General features: G+C 47.4%; 1 protein-coding gene across 4 annotated transcripts in view; it reads left to right on the plus strand.

Moving 5' to 3' along the window:
* The window catches only part of LOC122555288 (adhesion G protein-coupled receptor G7), a 74,728-nt gene that overhangs the window by 34,117 nt on the left and 25,602 nt on the right, over positions 1-15,009 (plus strand). For all 4 annotated transcript variants that reach the window (XM_043701132.2, XM_043701131.2, XM_087992631.1 and 1 more), the window contains 2 exons: positions 456-611; positions 3,349-3,461. In XM_043701132.2, the coding sequence (XP_043557067.1) occupies positions 456-611; positions 3,349-3,461 (269 nt within the window). The remainder of the gene's footprint in view (positions 1-455; positions 612-3,348; positions 3,462-15,009) is intronic.

The raw sequence follows: 15,009 nt of genomic DNA on the forward strand, positions 1-15,009 counted from the left end.
TCTTTTACAAATGTTGAAAGCCCAACATTTTCTGTTTTTTTTCACATTTTTTTTAAACAAGATATAATGCTGCATTAATATTTTTCTAGCAGAAGACTTGCGGGTTTAGTTTACTGCTTAAATATAGCAATGCATTGAACAATAATCCTTGTAGTAATGCAAATATTAGGATTACTCATTGAATAAAACACATTATGAGTGTAATATATTGGAAGTGCCAAGATTTGCAGCAGCTCACAAAGAAAGCCATTGCAACATTGTCAGAACAGTTAGACTATATGATGAGAATGATTTTTCAATGTAATCTGAGCAAATAGAAATTAAAGCTCAGACATAGTAATGCCAAACTGATACTTTCAAAAATTTGGATTATCATGTACAGAAATGACAAAAGCATGATGATTAATTTTGCACAATTTTTCTTAATAAATCAATTTATTTATATTTGTATCCAGTACAATTCTGCAGAATACTTCATTCATGATCATGCCTGTGTGTTTTGGGACTATGACATGGATGATTGGAATACAGCAGGCTGTTCAAAGAGCACAGATGAGTTTGGTTACTTGCGATGTCAGTGCAATCACGCCACTAATTTTGCCGTGTTCATGGTAAGACAAGAATTATATCTTAATTAGGCATTATATCTTACAGCTGCACTCAGTCTGCTCTCTCTGGAGACACTCGTTATATCCTTGTCTGAAAGGCATCATCTCTCCTCATCCATCATACTCCCCTCTTGTACTCATCCTTCAATCAGCCAGTGCAGATGTTGTCCTCCTGTAACCAAGCTGATGCCAATACTCATAACATTCTACATTATTTCTTTGCAGTAGAGAGCACACAGCTGCAAAGAAATATTGAGACCCGGAAGGTTGAAGTTAAATTTAGCGAATAATGATGCAACGGAATACACACAAGAGTGAAGACAAGCAGGGCGCTGGAGATGGAGGGGTAGCCTGCTATGCACTAGTATCTTGATGGTCAAAAACAATACATGCCGCCTGCCCATTAAGTGGGAAGGTCGCAGGGGGCTGCAGATGTCAGAAATGTGATTGTGAGCTCCATAAGACACTCCATAAGTGCTTGGTTGAGGGAGCTGATCCTCTGCTTATAGATGCTGGATTGGGGTTCTCATTCTTCACAGCTCAATGTCTGAGTCTAATCCTTCTTCCCTGCGGAACTTCAGCATGAGGCTGAGGAAAAGGTAGATGGTATTGGATTGTGGGCTGCTTTTACTTTTGCTTTATATCATAAATGCAAGGTAGGGCTTCATAAGTTGCTCCAATGGCACAGTGAAGAACGGAAAGTGCAGCTGCAAGTGAGTAAAATGCAGGAAGATGAAACAACATCCAAATTGACATTGAATTGTCAAAAACACACTGTCAGAAGAAATGTTGAAATCAGCTGTCTTATATGTCTTCTAGTTCCTATAAGTTACAAATATTTCTGCGTATGTCTTCATGTGACTGTGGACTCTTAGACTGATGCATTGTTAATTGGCAAATTTCTGTTGTACATCAGTAAAATATGGTATCTTGGAAAATATATTGGTTGCTATTGTTCAGGTTCATTAATCAAAGGTTCCCTAACCCGTCAGTATCACTGAAGAATCATTTTCCATTATGCATTCACCTGGCTGAGCCTGTTGAGTTCCTGGCAGCTGAGAGAAGATACTGTTGCAGACAGAATCCCTGGTTAAAACACAGCCTAATGACGTTGTGGTTCTGTTCGCTGAGCTGGGAATTTGTGTTGCAGACGTTTCGTCCCCTGTCTAGGTGACATCCTCAGTGCTTGGGAACCGCCTGTGAAGCGCTTCTGTGATCTTTCCTCTGGCATTTGTAGTGGTTTGAATCTGCCGCTTCCGGTTGTCAGTTCCAGCTGTCCGCTGCAGTGGCCGGTATATTGGGTCCAGGTCGATGTGCTTATTGATTGAATCTGTGGATGAGTGCCATGCCTCTAGGAATTCCCTGGCTGTTCTCTGTTTGGCTTGTCCTATAATAGTAGTGTTGTCCCAGTTGAACTCATGTTGCTTGTCATCTGAGTGTGTGGCTACTAAGGATAGCTGGTTTCTGAACTGACAGCCAGACTACTGCGATCACTAGGACTCATAACAGCACACAAACCAACAGCCACTCTCAGACAACAACTCACCAGGACGAAGGACCCGATACCCAGCAAGAGCAAAACCAATGTAGTGTACAAAATCCCATGCAAGGACTGCACAAAACACTACATAGGACAAACAGGAAGACGGTCCACATCCATGAACACCAACTAGCCACGAAACGACATGACCAGCTATCCTTAGTAGCCACACACTCAGATGACAAGCAACATGAGTTCGACTGGGACAACACTACTATTATAGGACAAGCCAAACAGAGAGCAGCCAGGGAATTCCTAGAGGCATGGCACTCATCCACAGATTCAATCAATAAGCACATCGACATGGACACAATATACCGGCCAATGCAGCGGACAGCTGGAACTGACAACCGGAAGCGGCAGATTCAAACCACTACAAATGCCGGAGGAAAGATCACAGAAGCGCTTCACAGGAGGCTCCCAAGCACTGAGGATGTCACCTAGACAGGGGACGAAACGTCTGCAACACAAATTCCCAGCTCGGTGAACAGAACCACAACAACGAGCACCCGAGCTACAAATCTTCTCCCAAACTTTGAACAGCTTAATGACCTTTAATATTGAACATTTAATTGACTCACCAGTAGTTCCAGGGCATTTCCAGTTGGCCTTCAAACCTGCCTGATTGAAGCCTGGAAGAGGACAGGCTGATGTCAGGATCCAGAACCAATCTCACTTCTCAGGGAATCAGCTTCTCACATATGCTGAAACATCATCCCACACCACCCCTACCCTTTCTCTTTAAATATTATGTTCATTGTTTTAAAGGCATCTTCTACCCTCATGAACTGTTGTACACAAATGCTCCAAATTATCTCCAGTTACAGAAGTCCTTGATCCTAGGCTCATTTGTTGCTCTGGACTGATATTCAAAGTTGGTTCAATTGGGGCAAATCATTGGTAGTGAGTGTAAATTATTGAAAATTTGGAAATTCTCAAGAAAGAGTGACCTTTTCCCCTCTGTCCACATCCCTTACAAAGTTCTTTTCCAATCCTTTCAGTTGCTCTGCACACCCTCCACCACTCCCAAATATCAGTAAGAGTTTGCTCAAACTCATTGTGAGCAATACCCTGGATTAGCTAGTCTTAAAGAAAAGTGATGCAAAATGTACTTTTTAAAGTTTCAGATGGACAATCATTTGTTTGAAAACAATATAATTTGCAAAACCCAACTATTATCAATCCTTTGTTTTATGATAGAGCTTCAGACGGAATTACAACTACACTGAACCATTAAATATTGTGACATATGTTGGATGTGGGTTTTCAATTCTTGGGTTAGCCATCACCATTGTATTTCAAATTATAACCAGGTAAGAACTTGAAATAACGTGAACAATGGTAAATTAGTAGAACAGTAATTATTTCAACAGCTTTTTTACACATTGTGTACACATTAAAGAATGTGTTACTTTCTGTCTGAGAGTTAAAAACACATTCACACCGCAGGTATAATCTGTGGGATTGTCTGGGTGGATCTAAGTAGTTTTTGTCAGTTCTGGACATTGCAGCATTACAGTGGCTCAGATGACATGTACTTTCAGCCATGTATCTGTTTTCCACTTCAATTCAGATAAGCACATTTCACACACTGAAGGAGGCGAGAGGTAAGTTAGAAATGCACTCACTGTTAGGCAGAAAATGAGCACAGGATAATTTAATTTTAAGGCCTGATTTACATAGTATTGGTTCACTTGATGCTTCTATTCAAGCCAGAGTCAAAGTTATTTTAATCAACCTGCTCAGCATGTTATGTCTGCCTGCTCAGGTTAGTCTGCCTGCTCAGGTTAATCAACCTGCTCAGACCTTCAGGGCAGGTGGGATTTGAACTTCTGGACTAGAGATAGAGATACTACTTCTGAACCATAAACCCTTCAGGCTGGAGATAAAATTGCAGTCTGCAACTAATGATGCAATTGGATTTAGATCAATATATTTAAAGATTAATTCGATGGGATTTAGATGAGTGGCTGAGCAAGCCTCAGTGAATGTTGCAGAATCTACCATCCCTATTGGCAATGGATCTGAACCATTACGATTATCTTCTTTTAACAGGTTTCTTGGGTTAGTGCTAGAATGCAAGATGTTCTAAGCAGTTTCTACACTCTTGGCTAGAAGTTGTAGCCTTTGTGGACTCATTTCACTTGAGACTTGAAGCTATCAGAAGGAAGAGGTAGACAGTCTGTTTATCCCTGAGGTAAAAACAATGACTGCAGATGCTGGAAACCAGATTCTGGATTAGTGGTGCTGGAAGAGCACAGCAGTTCAGGCAGCATCCAAGGAGCTTCGAAATCGAAGTTTCGGGCAAAAGCCCTTCATCAGGAATAAAGGCAGTGAGCCTGAAGCGTGGAGAGATAAGCTAGAGGAGGGTGGGGGTGGGGATGGGGAGAAAGTAGCATAGAGTACAATGGGTGAGTGGAGGAGGGGATGAAGGTGATAGTTAAGGGAGGAGAGGGTGGAGTGGATAGTTGGAAAAGGAGATAGGCAGGTAGGACAAGTCCGGACAAGTCATGGGGACAGTGCTGAGCTGGAAGATTGGAACTAGGGTGAGGTGGGGAAAGGGGAAATGAGGAAACTGTTGAAGTCCACATTGATGCCCTGGGGTTGAAGTGTTCCGAGGCGGAAGATGAGGCGTTCTTCCTCCAGGCGTCTGGTGGTGAGGGAGCAGCGGTGAAGGAGGCCCAGGACCTCCATGTCCTCAGCAGAGTGGGAGGGGGAGTTGAAATGTTGGGCCACGGGGCGGTGTGGTTGATTGGTGCGGGTGTCCCAGAGATGTTCCCTAAAGCGCTCTGCAAGAAGGCGCCCAGTCTCCCCAATGTAGAGGAGACCGCATCGGGAGCAATGGATACAATAAATGATATTAGTGGATGTGCAAGTAAAACTTTGATGGATGTGGAAGGCTCCTTTAGGGCCTTGGATAGAGGTAAGGGAGGAGGTGTGGGCGCAGGTTTTACAGTTCCTGCGGTGGCAGGGGAAAGTGCCAGGACGGGAGGGTGGGTTGTAGGGGGGCGTGGACCTGACCAGGTAGTCACGGAGGAAACGGTCTTTGCGGAAGGCGGAAAGGGGTGGGGAGGGAAATATATCCCTGGTGGTGGGGTCTATTTGGAGGTGGCGGAAATGTCGGCGGATGATTTGGTTTATTTCGCATAAACCAAATCATCCGCAGCAGGTCAGGCAGCATCCAAGGAGCAGGAGAATTGACATTTCGGGCATGAGCCCTTCTTCAGGAAAGAGGAAAGTGTGCCAAGCAGGCTAAGATAAAAGGTAGGGAGGAGGGACTTGGGGGAGGGGCGTTGGGAATGCGATAGGTGGAAGAAGGTTAAGGTGAGGGTGATAAGGTGAGGGTGATAGGCCGGAGTGTGGGTGGGGGCGGAGAGGTCAGGAAGAAGTTTGCAGGTTAGGAAGGTGGTGCTGAGTTCGAGGGTTGGGACTGAGACAAGGTGGGGGGAGGGGAAATGAGGAAACTGGAGAAATCTGAGTTCATCCCTTGTGGTTGGAGGGTTCCTCGGCGGAAGATGAGGCGCTCTTCCTCCAGCCGTCGTGTTGCTATGGTCTGGCGATGGAGGAGTCCAAGGACCTGCATGTCCTTGGTGGAGTGGGAGGGGGAGTTGAAGTGTTGAGCCACGGGATGGTTGGGTTGGTTGGTCCGGGTGTCCCAGAAGTGTTCTCTGAAACGTTCTGCAAGTAGGCGGCCTGTCTCCCCAATATAGAGGAGGCCACATCGGGTGCAGCGGATGCAGATATGTGTGGAGGTGCAAGTGAATTTGTGGTGGATATGGAAGGATCCCTTGGGGCCTTGGAGGAAAGTAAGGGGGGAGGTGTAGGTGCAAGTTTTGCGTTTCTTGCGGTTGCAGGGGAAGGTGCCGGGAGTGGAGGTTGGGTTGGTGGGGGTGTGGACCTGACGAGGGAGTCACGGAGGGAATGGTCTTTTCGGAACGCTGATAGGGAAGGGGAGGGAAATATATCCCTGGTGGTGGGGTCCGTTTGGAGGTGGCGGAAATGACGACGGATGATACGATGTATATGGAGGTTGGTGGGTGAGGACTAGTGGGGTTCTGTCCTGGTGGCGATTGGAGGGGCGGGGCTCAAAGGCGGAGGAGCAGGAAGTGGAGGAGATGCGGTGGAGAGTATCGTCGACCACGTCTGGGGGGAAATTGTGGTCTTTGAAGAAGGAGGCCATCTGGGTTGTTCGGTATTGGAATTGGTCCTCCTGGGAGCATATGCGGCAGAGATGAAGGAATTGGGAATATGGGATGGCGTTTTTACAGGGGGCAGGGTGGGAGGAGGTGTAGTCTAGGTAGCTGTGGGAGTCGGTCGGTTTATAGTAAATGTCCGTGTTGATTCGGTCGCCTGAGATAGAAATGGAGAGGTCTGGGAAGGGGAGGGAGGAGTCTATGATGGTCCAGGTAAATTTGAGGTTGGGGTAGAAGGTGTTGGTAAAGTGGATGAACTGTTCAACCTCCTCGTGGGAGCATGAGGCAGCACCAATACAGTTATTGATGTAACAGAGGAAAAGGTGGGGATGGTGCCAGTGTAGCTGCGGAAGATGGATTGTTCCACATATCCTACGAAGGGGCAGGCATAGCTGGGGCCCATGTGGGTGCCAATGGCTACTCCTTTGGTTTGGAGGAAGTGGGAGGATTGGAAAGAGAAGTTGTTCAGAGTGAGGACCAGTTCAGTCAGTCAGACGAGGGTGTCAGTAGAAGGGTACTGGTTGGTACGGCGGGAAAGGAAGAAGCGGAGGGCTTTGAGTCCTTCGTGATGGGGGATGGAGGTGTACAGGGACTGGATGTCCACGGTGAAGATAAGGCGTTTTGGGCCGGGGAAGCGAAAATCATGGAGGAGGTGGAGGGCATGGGTGGTGTCCCGAACATAGGTGGGGAGTTCTTGGACTAAGGGGGACAGGACCATGTCGAGGTATGCAGAGATGGGTTCGGTGGGGCAGGAGCAGGCTGAGACAATGGGTCGGCCAGGGCAGTCAGGTTTGTGGATTTTGGGCAGGAGGTAGAAACGGGCGGTGCGGGGTTGTGGGACTATGAGGTTGGAGCGGTGAATGGGAGATCCCCCGAGGTGATGAGGTTATGGATGGTCTGTGAGATGATGGTTTGGTGGTGGGAGGTGGGGTCATGGTCAAGGGGACAGTAGGAGGAGGTGTCCGCGAGATGGCGTTTAGCCTCAGCAATGTAAAGATCGGTGCGCCAAACTACTACTGCGCCTCCTTTGTCTGCCGGTTTGATAGTGATGTTGGGGTTGGAGCGGAGAGAGTGGAGGGCTGCACTTTCCGAGGGTGAGAGTTTGGAGTGAGTGAGAGGGGTGGTGAGGTTGCGGCGGTTAATGTCACGGCGGCAGTTGGCTATGAAGAGATCGATGGCAGGTAAGAGGCTAGCACGAGGTGTCCAGGGGATGGGGCGTATTGGAGGCAGGAGAAGGGGTCGTCAGAGGGTGGGCGAGAATCCTGGTTGAAGAAGTAGGCGCGGAGGCGAAGGCGGCGGAAGAATTGTTCAATGTCACGAACAATGTCATTAATGTTGAACTCATTAATCCGAGAGCGTAGGGGAATGAAGGTGAGGCCTCTGCTGAGGACTGATCTTTCATCCTCAGAGAGGGGGAGGTCTGGAGGGATGGTGAAAATACGGCAGGGCTGGGAGCTAGGACCTGGTGTGGGGCTGGAGCTGGGAGTGGGGGCGGGCTTAGGCGTGGGGGTGGGAATTGGGGCGGGGGTGGGGTTTGGCGTGGGGACGGAGATTGGCTTGGGCACGGGGTTAGGCATGTGGACGGAGATTGGCGTGGGGGCGGGGTTAGGCGTGCGGACGGAGATCGGCGTGGGGGCGGAGTTAGACGTGGTGACGGAGATCGGCATGGGGTGGAGACGCATGCGGCGTCGTCGTTGTACAGGTGAGTGATGTCACTGGGGGCGGAAGTGGCTGCGGCGACGGCAACCCCGTGGGCAGAAGTGGCTGTGGCGACGGCAGAAATGGTGTTGTTCCCGATAGCCGTGGAGCCCGCGGAGGCCGCGAATCTGTCAGCGATGGTCTTCCTGGCGATCGTGGAGGCGGTTGTCTGGGCGGTGATCGTGGAGGCTGCATGGTCGGTGGTGGCGGAAATGATGTCATGGTTCACGGCGGCGGTTGCTGCCGCGGGCACTGCAGCGGCCGCGAGGTTAATGGCGCAAGAGTGATTTCGGAGGCCGATGGAACATTCTGGAACAGTTGAGGAACCCAGAGTGTGGGGGTAAGTACATGAAAGTTTTTGGTACTTACTGTCTTTAATTTCCGATATGGCTAGGAAGAACTGTTTGTTTAGTGTATGGATTCTTCTGTGGATGAAGAACAGTAGAGGTCCTTCACAGGTCTGTGAGAGTGTTGTCCTGAGCTGGGGTAGGTCTAATTACAGGGAATGCAGGTAGCGGCGCATGGCTGCAAGCGTGGAGCGGAGGATCCGGAGGGAGATCTGTTGCTGTAGGCTTCAGATTTGTTGCAGGTCCTGGTTGTCCTGGTTGGGTCCAAATTTTGTTGGTCTGAACGTAGTCCGGAGTCCGTGTGGGGTCAGTCGGTTCCGTAGGCAGGTGCTGAGGAAGGAGATGTGACTGCGTAGCGAGTCTGTTTGAGAATGTGGCAGAAGAGCTTCTGGGCAGAGGAGATGACCTGAGGTGTGCAGTGAGAGACGGACTCACTGAAATCCTTGTAGAAGGAGGAAGAGAGCTTCTTCAAGGAAGGCATTCTTGTAAGAGGATTCGCAGTAGGTTAAAATCTTCTAGGAGAAAGTGAGGATTGCAGATGCTGGAGATCAGAACTGAAAATGTGTGGCTGGAAAAGCACAGCAGGTCAGGCAGCATGCAAGGAGCAGGAGAATCGACATTTCGGGCATGAGCCCTTCTTCAGGAATCCTGAAGAAGGGCTCATGCCCGAAACGTCGATTCTTCTGCTCCTTGGATGCTGCCTGACCTACTGCGCTTTTCCAGCAACACATTTTCAGCTCTGATCTCCAGCATCTGCAGTCCTCACTTTCTCCTGATCTACATTGATGTCTTACCTCAAGTTTTAAATTATAATATTTCTGTTGAAATCCCCCAGAGGGATCATAGAATCATACAGCATGGAAAGAGATCCTTTGACCAACTTGACTGTGCTGACCAGATTTCATAACTCAAATAGTCCCATTTAGAATCATACAGTCATAGAGATGTACAGCATGGAAACAAACCCTTCGGTCCAACCTGTCCATGCCTACCAGATATCCCAACCTAATCTAGTCCCACCTGCCAGCAGCCAGCCCATATCCCTCCAAATGCTTCCTATTCATATACCCATCCAGATGTCTTTTAAATGTTGCAATTGTACTTGCCTCCACTACTTTCTCTGGCAGCTCATTCCATACACGTACCACCCTCTGTGTGAAAAAGTTTCCCCTCTTTAATATCTTTCCCCTCTCACCATAAACCAATGCCCTCTAGTTCTGGACTCCCATACCTGAGGGAAAAGACTTTGTCTATTTATCCTATCCATGCCCCTCATTATTTTGTAAATCTCTATAAGGTCACCCCTCAGCCTCCGACGCTTCAGGGAAACCAGCCCCAGCCTATTCATCCTCTCCCCATAGCTCAAATCCTCCAGCCGTGGCAACATCCTTATAAATCTTTTCTGAACCCTTTCAAGTTTCACAACATCTTTCCGATAGGAAGGAGACCAGAATTGCACGCAATATTCCAACAGCGACACAATGTCCTGTACAGCCGCAACATGACCTCCCAACTCCTGTACTCAATACTCTGACCAATAAAGGAAAGCATACCAAGTGCCTTCTTCACTATCCAATCTATCTGTGCCTCCACTTTCAAGAAGCTATGAACCTGCACTCCAAGGTTTCTTTGTTCAGCAACACTCCCTAGGACCTTACCATTAAGTGTATTAGCCTTGCTAAGACTGGTTTTCCCAAAATGCAGCACCTCTCAGTTAACTGAATTAAACTCCATCTGCCACTTCTCAGTACATTGGCCCATCTGATCAAGATCCTGTTGTAATCTTAGGTAACCTTCTTTGCTGTCCACTACACCTCCAGTTTTGGTGTCATCTGCAAACTTACTAACTCTACCTCTTATGCTCACTAGTGGACCCAGCACCGATCCTTGTGACACTCCACTGGTCACAGGCCTCCAGAATGAGAAACATCCCTCCATCACCATCCTCTGTCTTCTACCTTTGAGCCAGTTCTGTATCCAAATGGCTAGTTCTCCCTGTATTCCGTGAGATCTAACCTTGCTAACCAGTCTCCCATGGGGAACCTTGTCAAACGCCTTACTGAAGTCCATATAGATCACATCTACCGCGATGACCTCATCAACCCTCTTTGTTACTTCTTAAAAAAACTCAATCAAGTTTGTGAGACATGTTTTCCCACGCACAAAACCAAGTTGACTATCCCTAATCAGTCCTTGTCTTTCCAAATACATGTACATCCTGTCTCTCAGGATTCCCTCCAACAACTTGCCCACCACCAACATCAGGCTCACTGGTCTATAGTTCCCTGGCTTGTCCTCACCACCTTTCTTAAATAGTGGCACCATGTTAGCCAACCTCCAGTCTTCCGGTACCTCACCTGTGACTTCGATATATAAATATCTCAGCAAGAGGCCCAGCAATCACTTCTCTAGCTTCCCACAGAATTTGAGTGTATACCTGATCAGGTCTTGGGAATTTATCCACCTTTATGCATTTCAAGACATCCAGTACTTCCTCCTCTGTAATGTGAACATTTTTCAAGGTGTCACCATCTATTTCCTTAATTCTATATCTTTCATGTCCTTTTCCACAGTAAATACAGGTGCAAAATACTCATTTAGTATCTGCCCCATCTCCTGCGGCTCCACACAAATGCCGCCTTGCTGATCTTTGAGGGACCCTATTCTCTCCCTAGTTACCATTTTGTCCTTAATGTATTTGTAGAAACCCTTTGGGTTCTCCTTAATTCTATTTGCCAAAACTATCTCATGTCCCCTTTTTGCGTTCCTGATTTCCTTCTTCAGTGTACTCCTACTTCCTTTATACTCTTCTAAGAATTCACTCGATCTGTCCTGTGTATACCTGACATATGCTTCCTTCTTTTTCTTAACCAATTCTTCAATTTCTTTAGTCATCCAGCATTCCCTATACCTACCAACCTTTCCTTTCCCCCTAACAGGAATATGCTTTCTCTGGATTCTTGTTATCTCATTTCTGAAGGATTCCCATTTTCCAGCTGTCCTTTACCTGCAAACATCTGCCCCCAATCAGCTTTTGAAAGTTCTTGCCTAATACCATCAAAATTGGCCTTTCTCCAATTTAGAACTTCAACTTTTAGATCTGGTCTGTCCTTTTCCATCGCTATTTTAAAACTAATAGAATTATGGTCGCTGGCCCCAAAGTGCTCCCCCACTGACACCTCAGTCACCTGCCCTGCCTTATTTCCCAAGAGTAGGTCAAGTTTTGCACCTTCTGGCTGTAACAGCTGCTCCTTTTATTGAGGTATTTTAGGTGTTGGAGGTGATTTCCTCGAATTCCAGGAGCAGCAAATACTATTTCATATGCTGTTGCATTGTTTTGGAACTTTGGAGAAAAAAAATCAAAACAACAGCAGTTTTAAAAAGGGAGAGGTACAGACAAAGGAAGCACATGGTGAGGTCAGTGCAGGAGAGAGAGAGACAGAAAGAAACTGACACTGTGGTGAAACTGCACAGTTACTGCCTTTGTTGTTTGAATTCATGTATCGCTGGACATCGGAATGCGTCTGGGAAAATTAACAAACAGTGAAATTCACAACTGATCTTGGAGGAACTGTTTGGGCGAAGTCACAGCACAGAAACAGATAAGTGAATAGTTTAAATTGTGGCCTACAGAAAGCCTGCAGTAGTGAGTACAGTGGGTTCTTTCTTGATTATATGTTTTTTGAGATATGTCTCTTGATTAAACTTCAAATATAAGCCATAACTATTAATTTAATCTGGAGCAGTGTTTTGTAGAAGAATAAGACAGTGTTATTTTCTGGATCTGTAGATTGTGAAGGAGCAAAAATGGCCTTTAGTAGAGTGATATACGCTTCTTGTCAGATGTGGGAGTTTAAGGAGAGTTTACAGATTACTGTGGATTGTTTCTGCAATAAATGCTGCTGGTTGCAAATCCTATCAGGTGGAATGGATCAGTTGGAGAGGCAGTTAGAGGCAATGAGGAATTTGCAACACAAAGGTATGCGATGGATAGCAGTTATAGGAAGGGGGGAAAGTCTCAGATACAATCACATAGATGGGTTAATGCCAGGAAAGGTAAGAAAGGTTAGTGCAGGAGTCTTCTGTGGCTATCCTCATTTCAAACAGATATGCTGTTTTGGAAAATGAAGGGGGTGATGGATTCACAGGGGAATGTAGCACGAACAGCCAAGTTTCTGGTATTGAGACTGGCTCTAATGCAATGAAGGGTATGTCAGGTTCCAAGAGATCAACTATGTTAGGGGACTCTCTTGTCCGAGGTACAGACAGACATTTCTGTGGCCAGCAGCGAAAAATCAGAACGTTATGTTGCTTCCCTGGTGCCAGGATCAAGGATGTCTCAGAGAGGGTGCAGAATGTTCTCAAGGGGAAGAGGGGCCAGCAAGAGTCATTGTCTACATTGGAACCAACGACATATGAAGGGAAAAGGTTGAGATTCTGAAGGCAGATTACAGAGTTAGGCAGCAACTTAAAAAGGGAGCCCCCCCCCGAGAGTAGTAATATCTGGATTATTTCCAGTGACTACGAGCTAGTGAGGGCAGGAATAGGAGGATAGAGCAGATGAATGCATGACTGAGGAGCTGGTGTATGGGAGAAGGATTCACATTTTTGGATCATTGGAATCTCTTTTGGGGTAGAAGTAATCTGTACAAGAAGGACGGATTACACCTAAATTGGAAGAGGATTAATATACTGGCAGGGAAATTTGCTAGAGCCACTCGGGAGGATTTAAACTAGTAAGGTGGGGGGGCGGGACCCAGGGAGATAGTGAGGAAAGAGATCTATCTGAGATGGGTACAGCTGAGAACAGAAGTGAATCAAACAGTCAGGGCAGGCAGGGACAAGGTAGGACTAATAAATTAACCTGCATTTATTCCAATGCAAGGGCCCTAACAGGGATGGCAGATGAACTCAGGGCATGGTTTGGAACATTGGACTGGGATATTATAGCAATTACAGAAACATGGCTCAGGGATGGACAGGACTAGCAGCTTAATGTTCCAGGATACAAATGCTACAGGAAGGATAGAAAGGGAGGTAAGAGAGGAAGGGGAGTGGTGTTTTTGATAAGCAATAGCATTAAAGCTGTGCTGAGGGAGGATATTCCTGGAAATACATCCAGGGAAGTTATTTGGGTGGAACTGAGAAATAAGAAAAGGATGGTCACCTTATTAGGATTGTATTATAGACCCCCGGGAAGGTAAGTGATTGATATTTAAGAACTTACCTCGACGCCAACGGTCTTTTCACAGCAGAGAGCGGCGCGAGCTGGGCGGAAGTGAAGTTGGAGCGCAGTTGGAGCGCAGAGCTAGTCGGGAAGGTAAGTGATTGATATTTAAGAACTTACCTCGACGCCAACGGTCTTTTCACAGCAGAGAGCGGCGCGAGCTGGACGGAAGTGAAGTTGGAGCGCAGAGCTAGTCGGGAAGGTAAGTGATTGATATTTGAGTGGGTGAGTTCTAGACCCCAGGCCCTACATAGTAGGGCCTCCCTCCCATCCTCCTCCTCTAACCTAACTTTAAAGTCCCAGGTAAGCTACTCAGTGTTCTTGCTTTGGAGACGAAGTGTAGAGTAATGGCAGCGCAGGCAGTGGAATGTTCCTCCTGCAGGATGTTTGAGGTACGGGTGACCACCAATACTCCTGCCGACTTCATCTGCAGGAAATGCAGTCAGATCCTGCTTCTCACAGAACGAGTTAGGGAATTGGAACTGGAGTTGGATGAACTGAGGATTATTCGAGAGGCTGAGAGGGTGATAGATAGAAGCTACAGGGACATAGTTACGCCAGAGAACAGAGGTAGCTGGGTAACAGTTAGAGGTGGGAAGGGGAGGAAGCAGGCAGTGCAGGGATCCCCTGTGGTCATTCCCCTCAACAATAAGTATACCGCTTTGGATACTGTTGGGATGGACGGCCTAGTAGGGGTAAGCTGCAGTGACCGGGTCTCTGGCATGAGGTCCGGCTCTGAAGCTCAGAAGGAAAGGGGGAGAGGAGGAGAGCGCTAGTTATAGGAGACTCTTTAGTTAGAGGGACGGACAGGCGATTCTGTGGACATGGGCGAGACTGTCAGATGGTTTGTTGCCTCCCGGGTGCCAGGGTCCGAGACATCTCGGACCGTGTCTTCAGAATCCTTAAGGGGGAGGGTGTGCAGCCTTATGGCACCAACGATATAGGTAGGAAGAGGGGTGGGGAGGTCATTCAGGAGCTCAGGGAGTTAGGCTGGAAGCTAAAAGCTAGGACAGACAGAGTCGTCATCTCTGGGTTGTTGCCGGTGCCACGTGACAGTGAGGCAAGGAATAGGGAGAGAGTGCAGTTGAATACGTGGCTGCAAGGATGGTGTAGGAGGGAGGGCTTCAGGTATTTGGACAATTGGACTGCATTCTGGGGAAGGTAGGACCTGTACAAGCAGGACAGGTTGCACCTGAACCAGAAGGGCACCAATATCCTGGGAGGTAGGTTTGCTAGCTATCTTCGGGGGGTTTAAACTAATTTGGCAGGGGGATGGGATCCGGACTTGTAGTCCAGCAAGTAGGTTAGCTGTTTGTCAGGATGTCCAAGAATGTAGGGAGGCTATGGAGAAGGTAGCACTGACAGGGAGTACTTGCGGACACAGAGATGGGCTCAA

Source organism: Chiloscyllium plagiosum, unplaced genomic scaffold (genome assembly GCF_037043375.1).
Source record: "Chiloscyllium plagiosum isolate Xiang-an unplaced genomic scaffold, Cpla_swu_hap1 HiC_scaffold_12, whole genome shotgun sequence".
NCBI lineage: Eukaryota > Metazoa > Chordata > Chondrichthyes > Orectolobiformes > Hemiscylliidae > Chiloscyllium > Chiloscyllium plagiosum.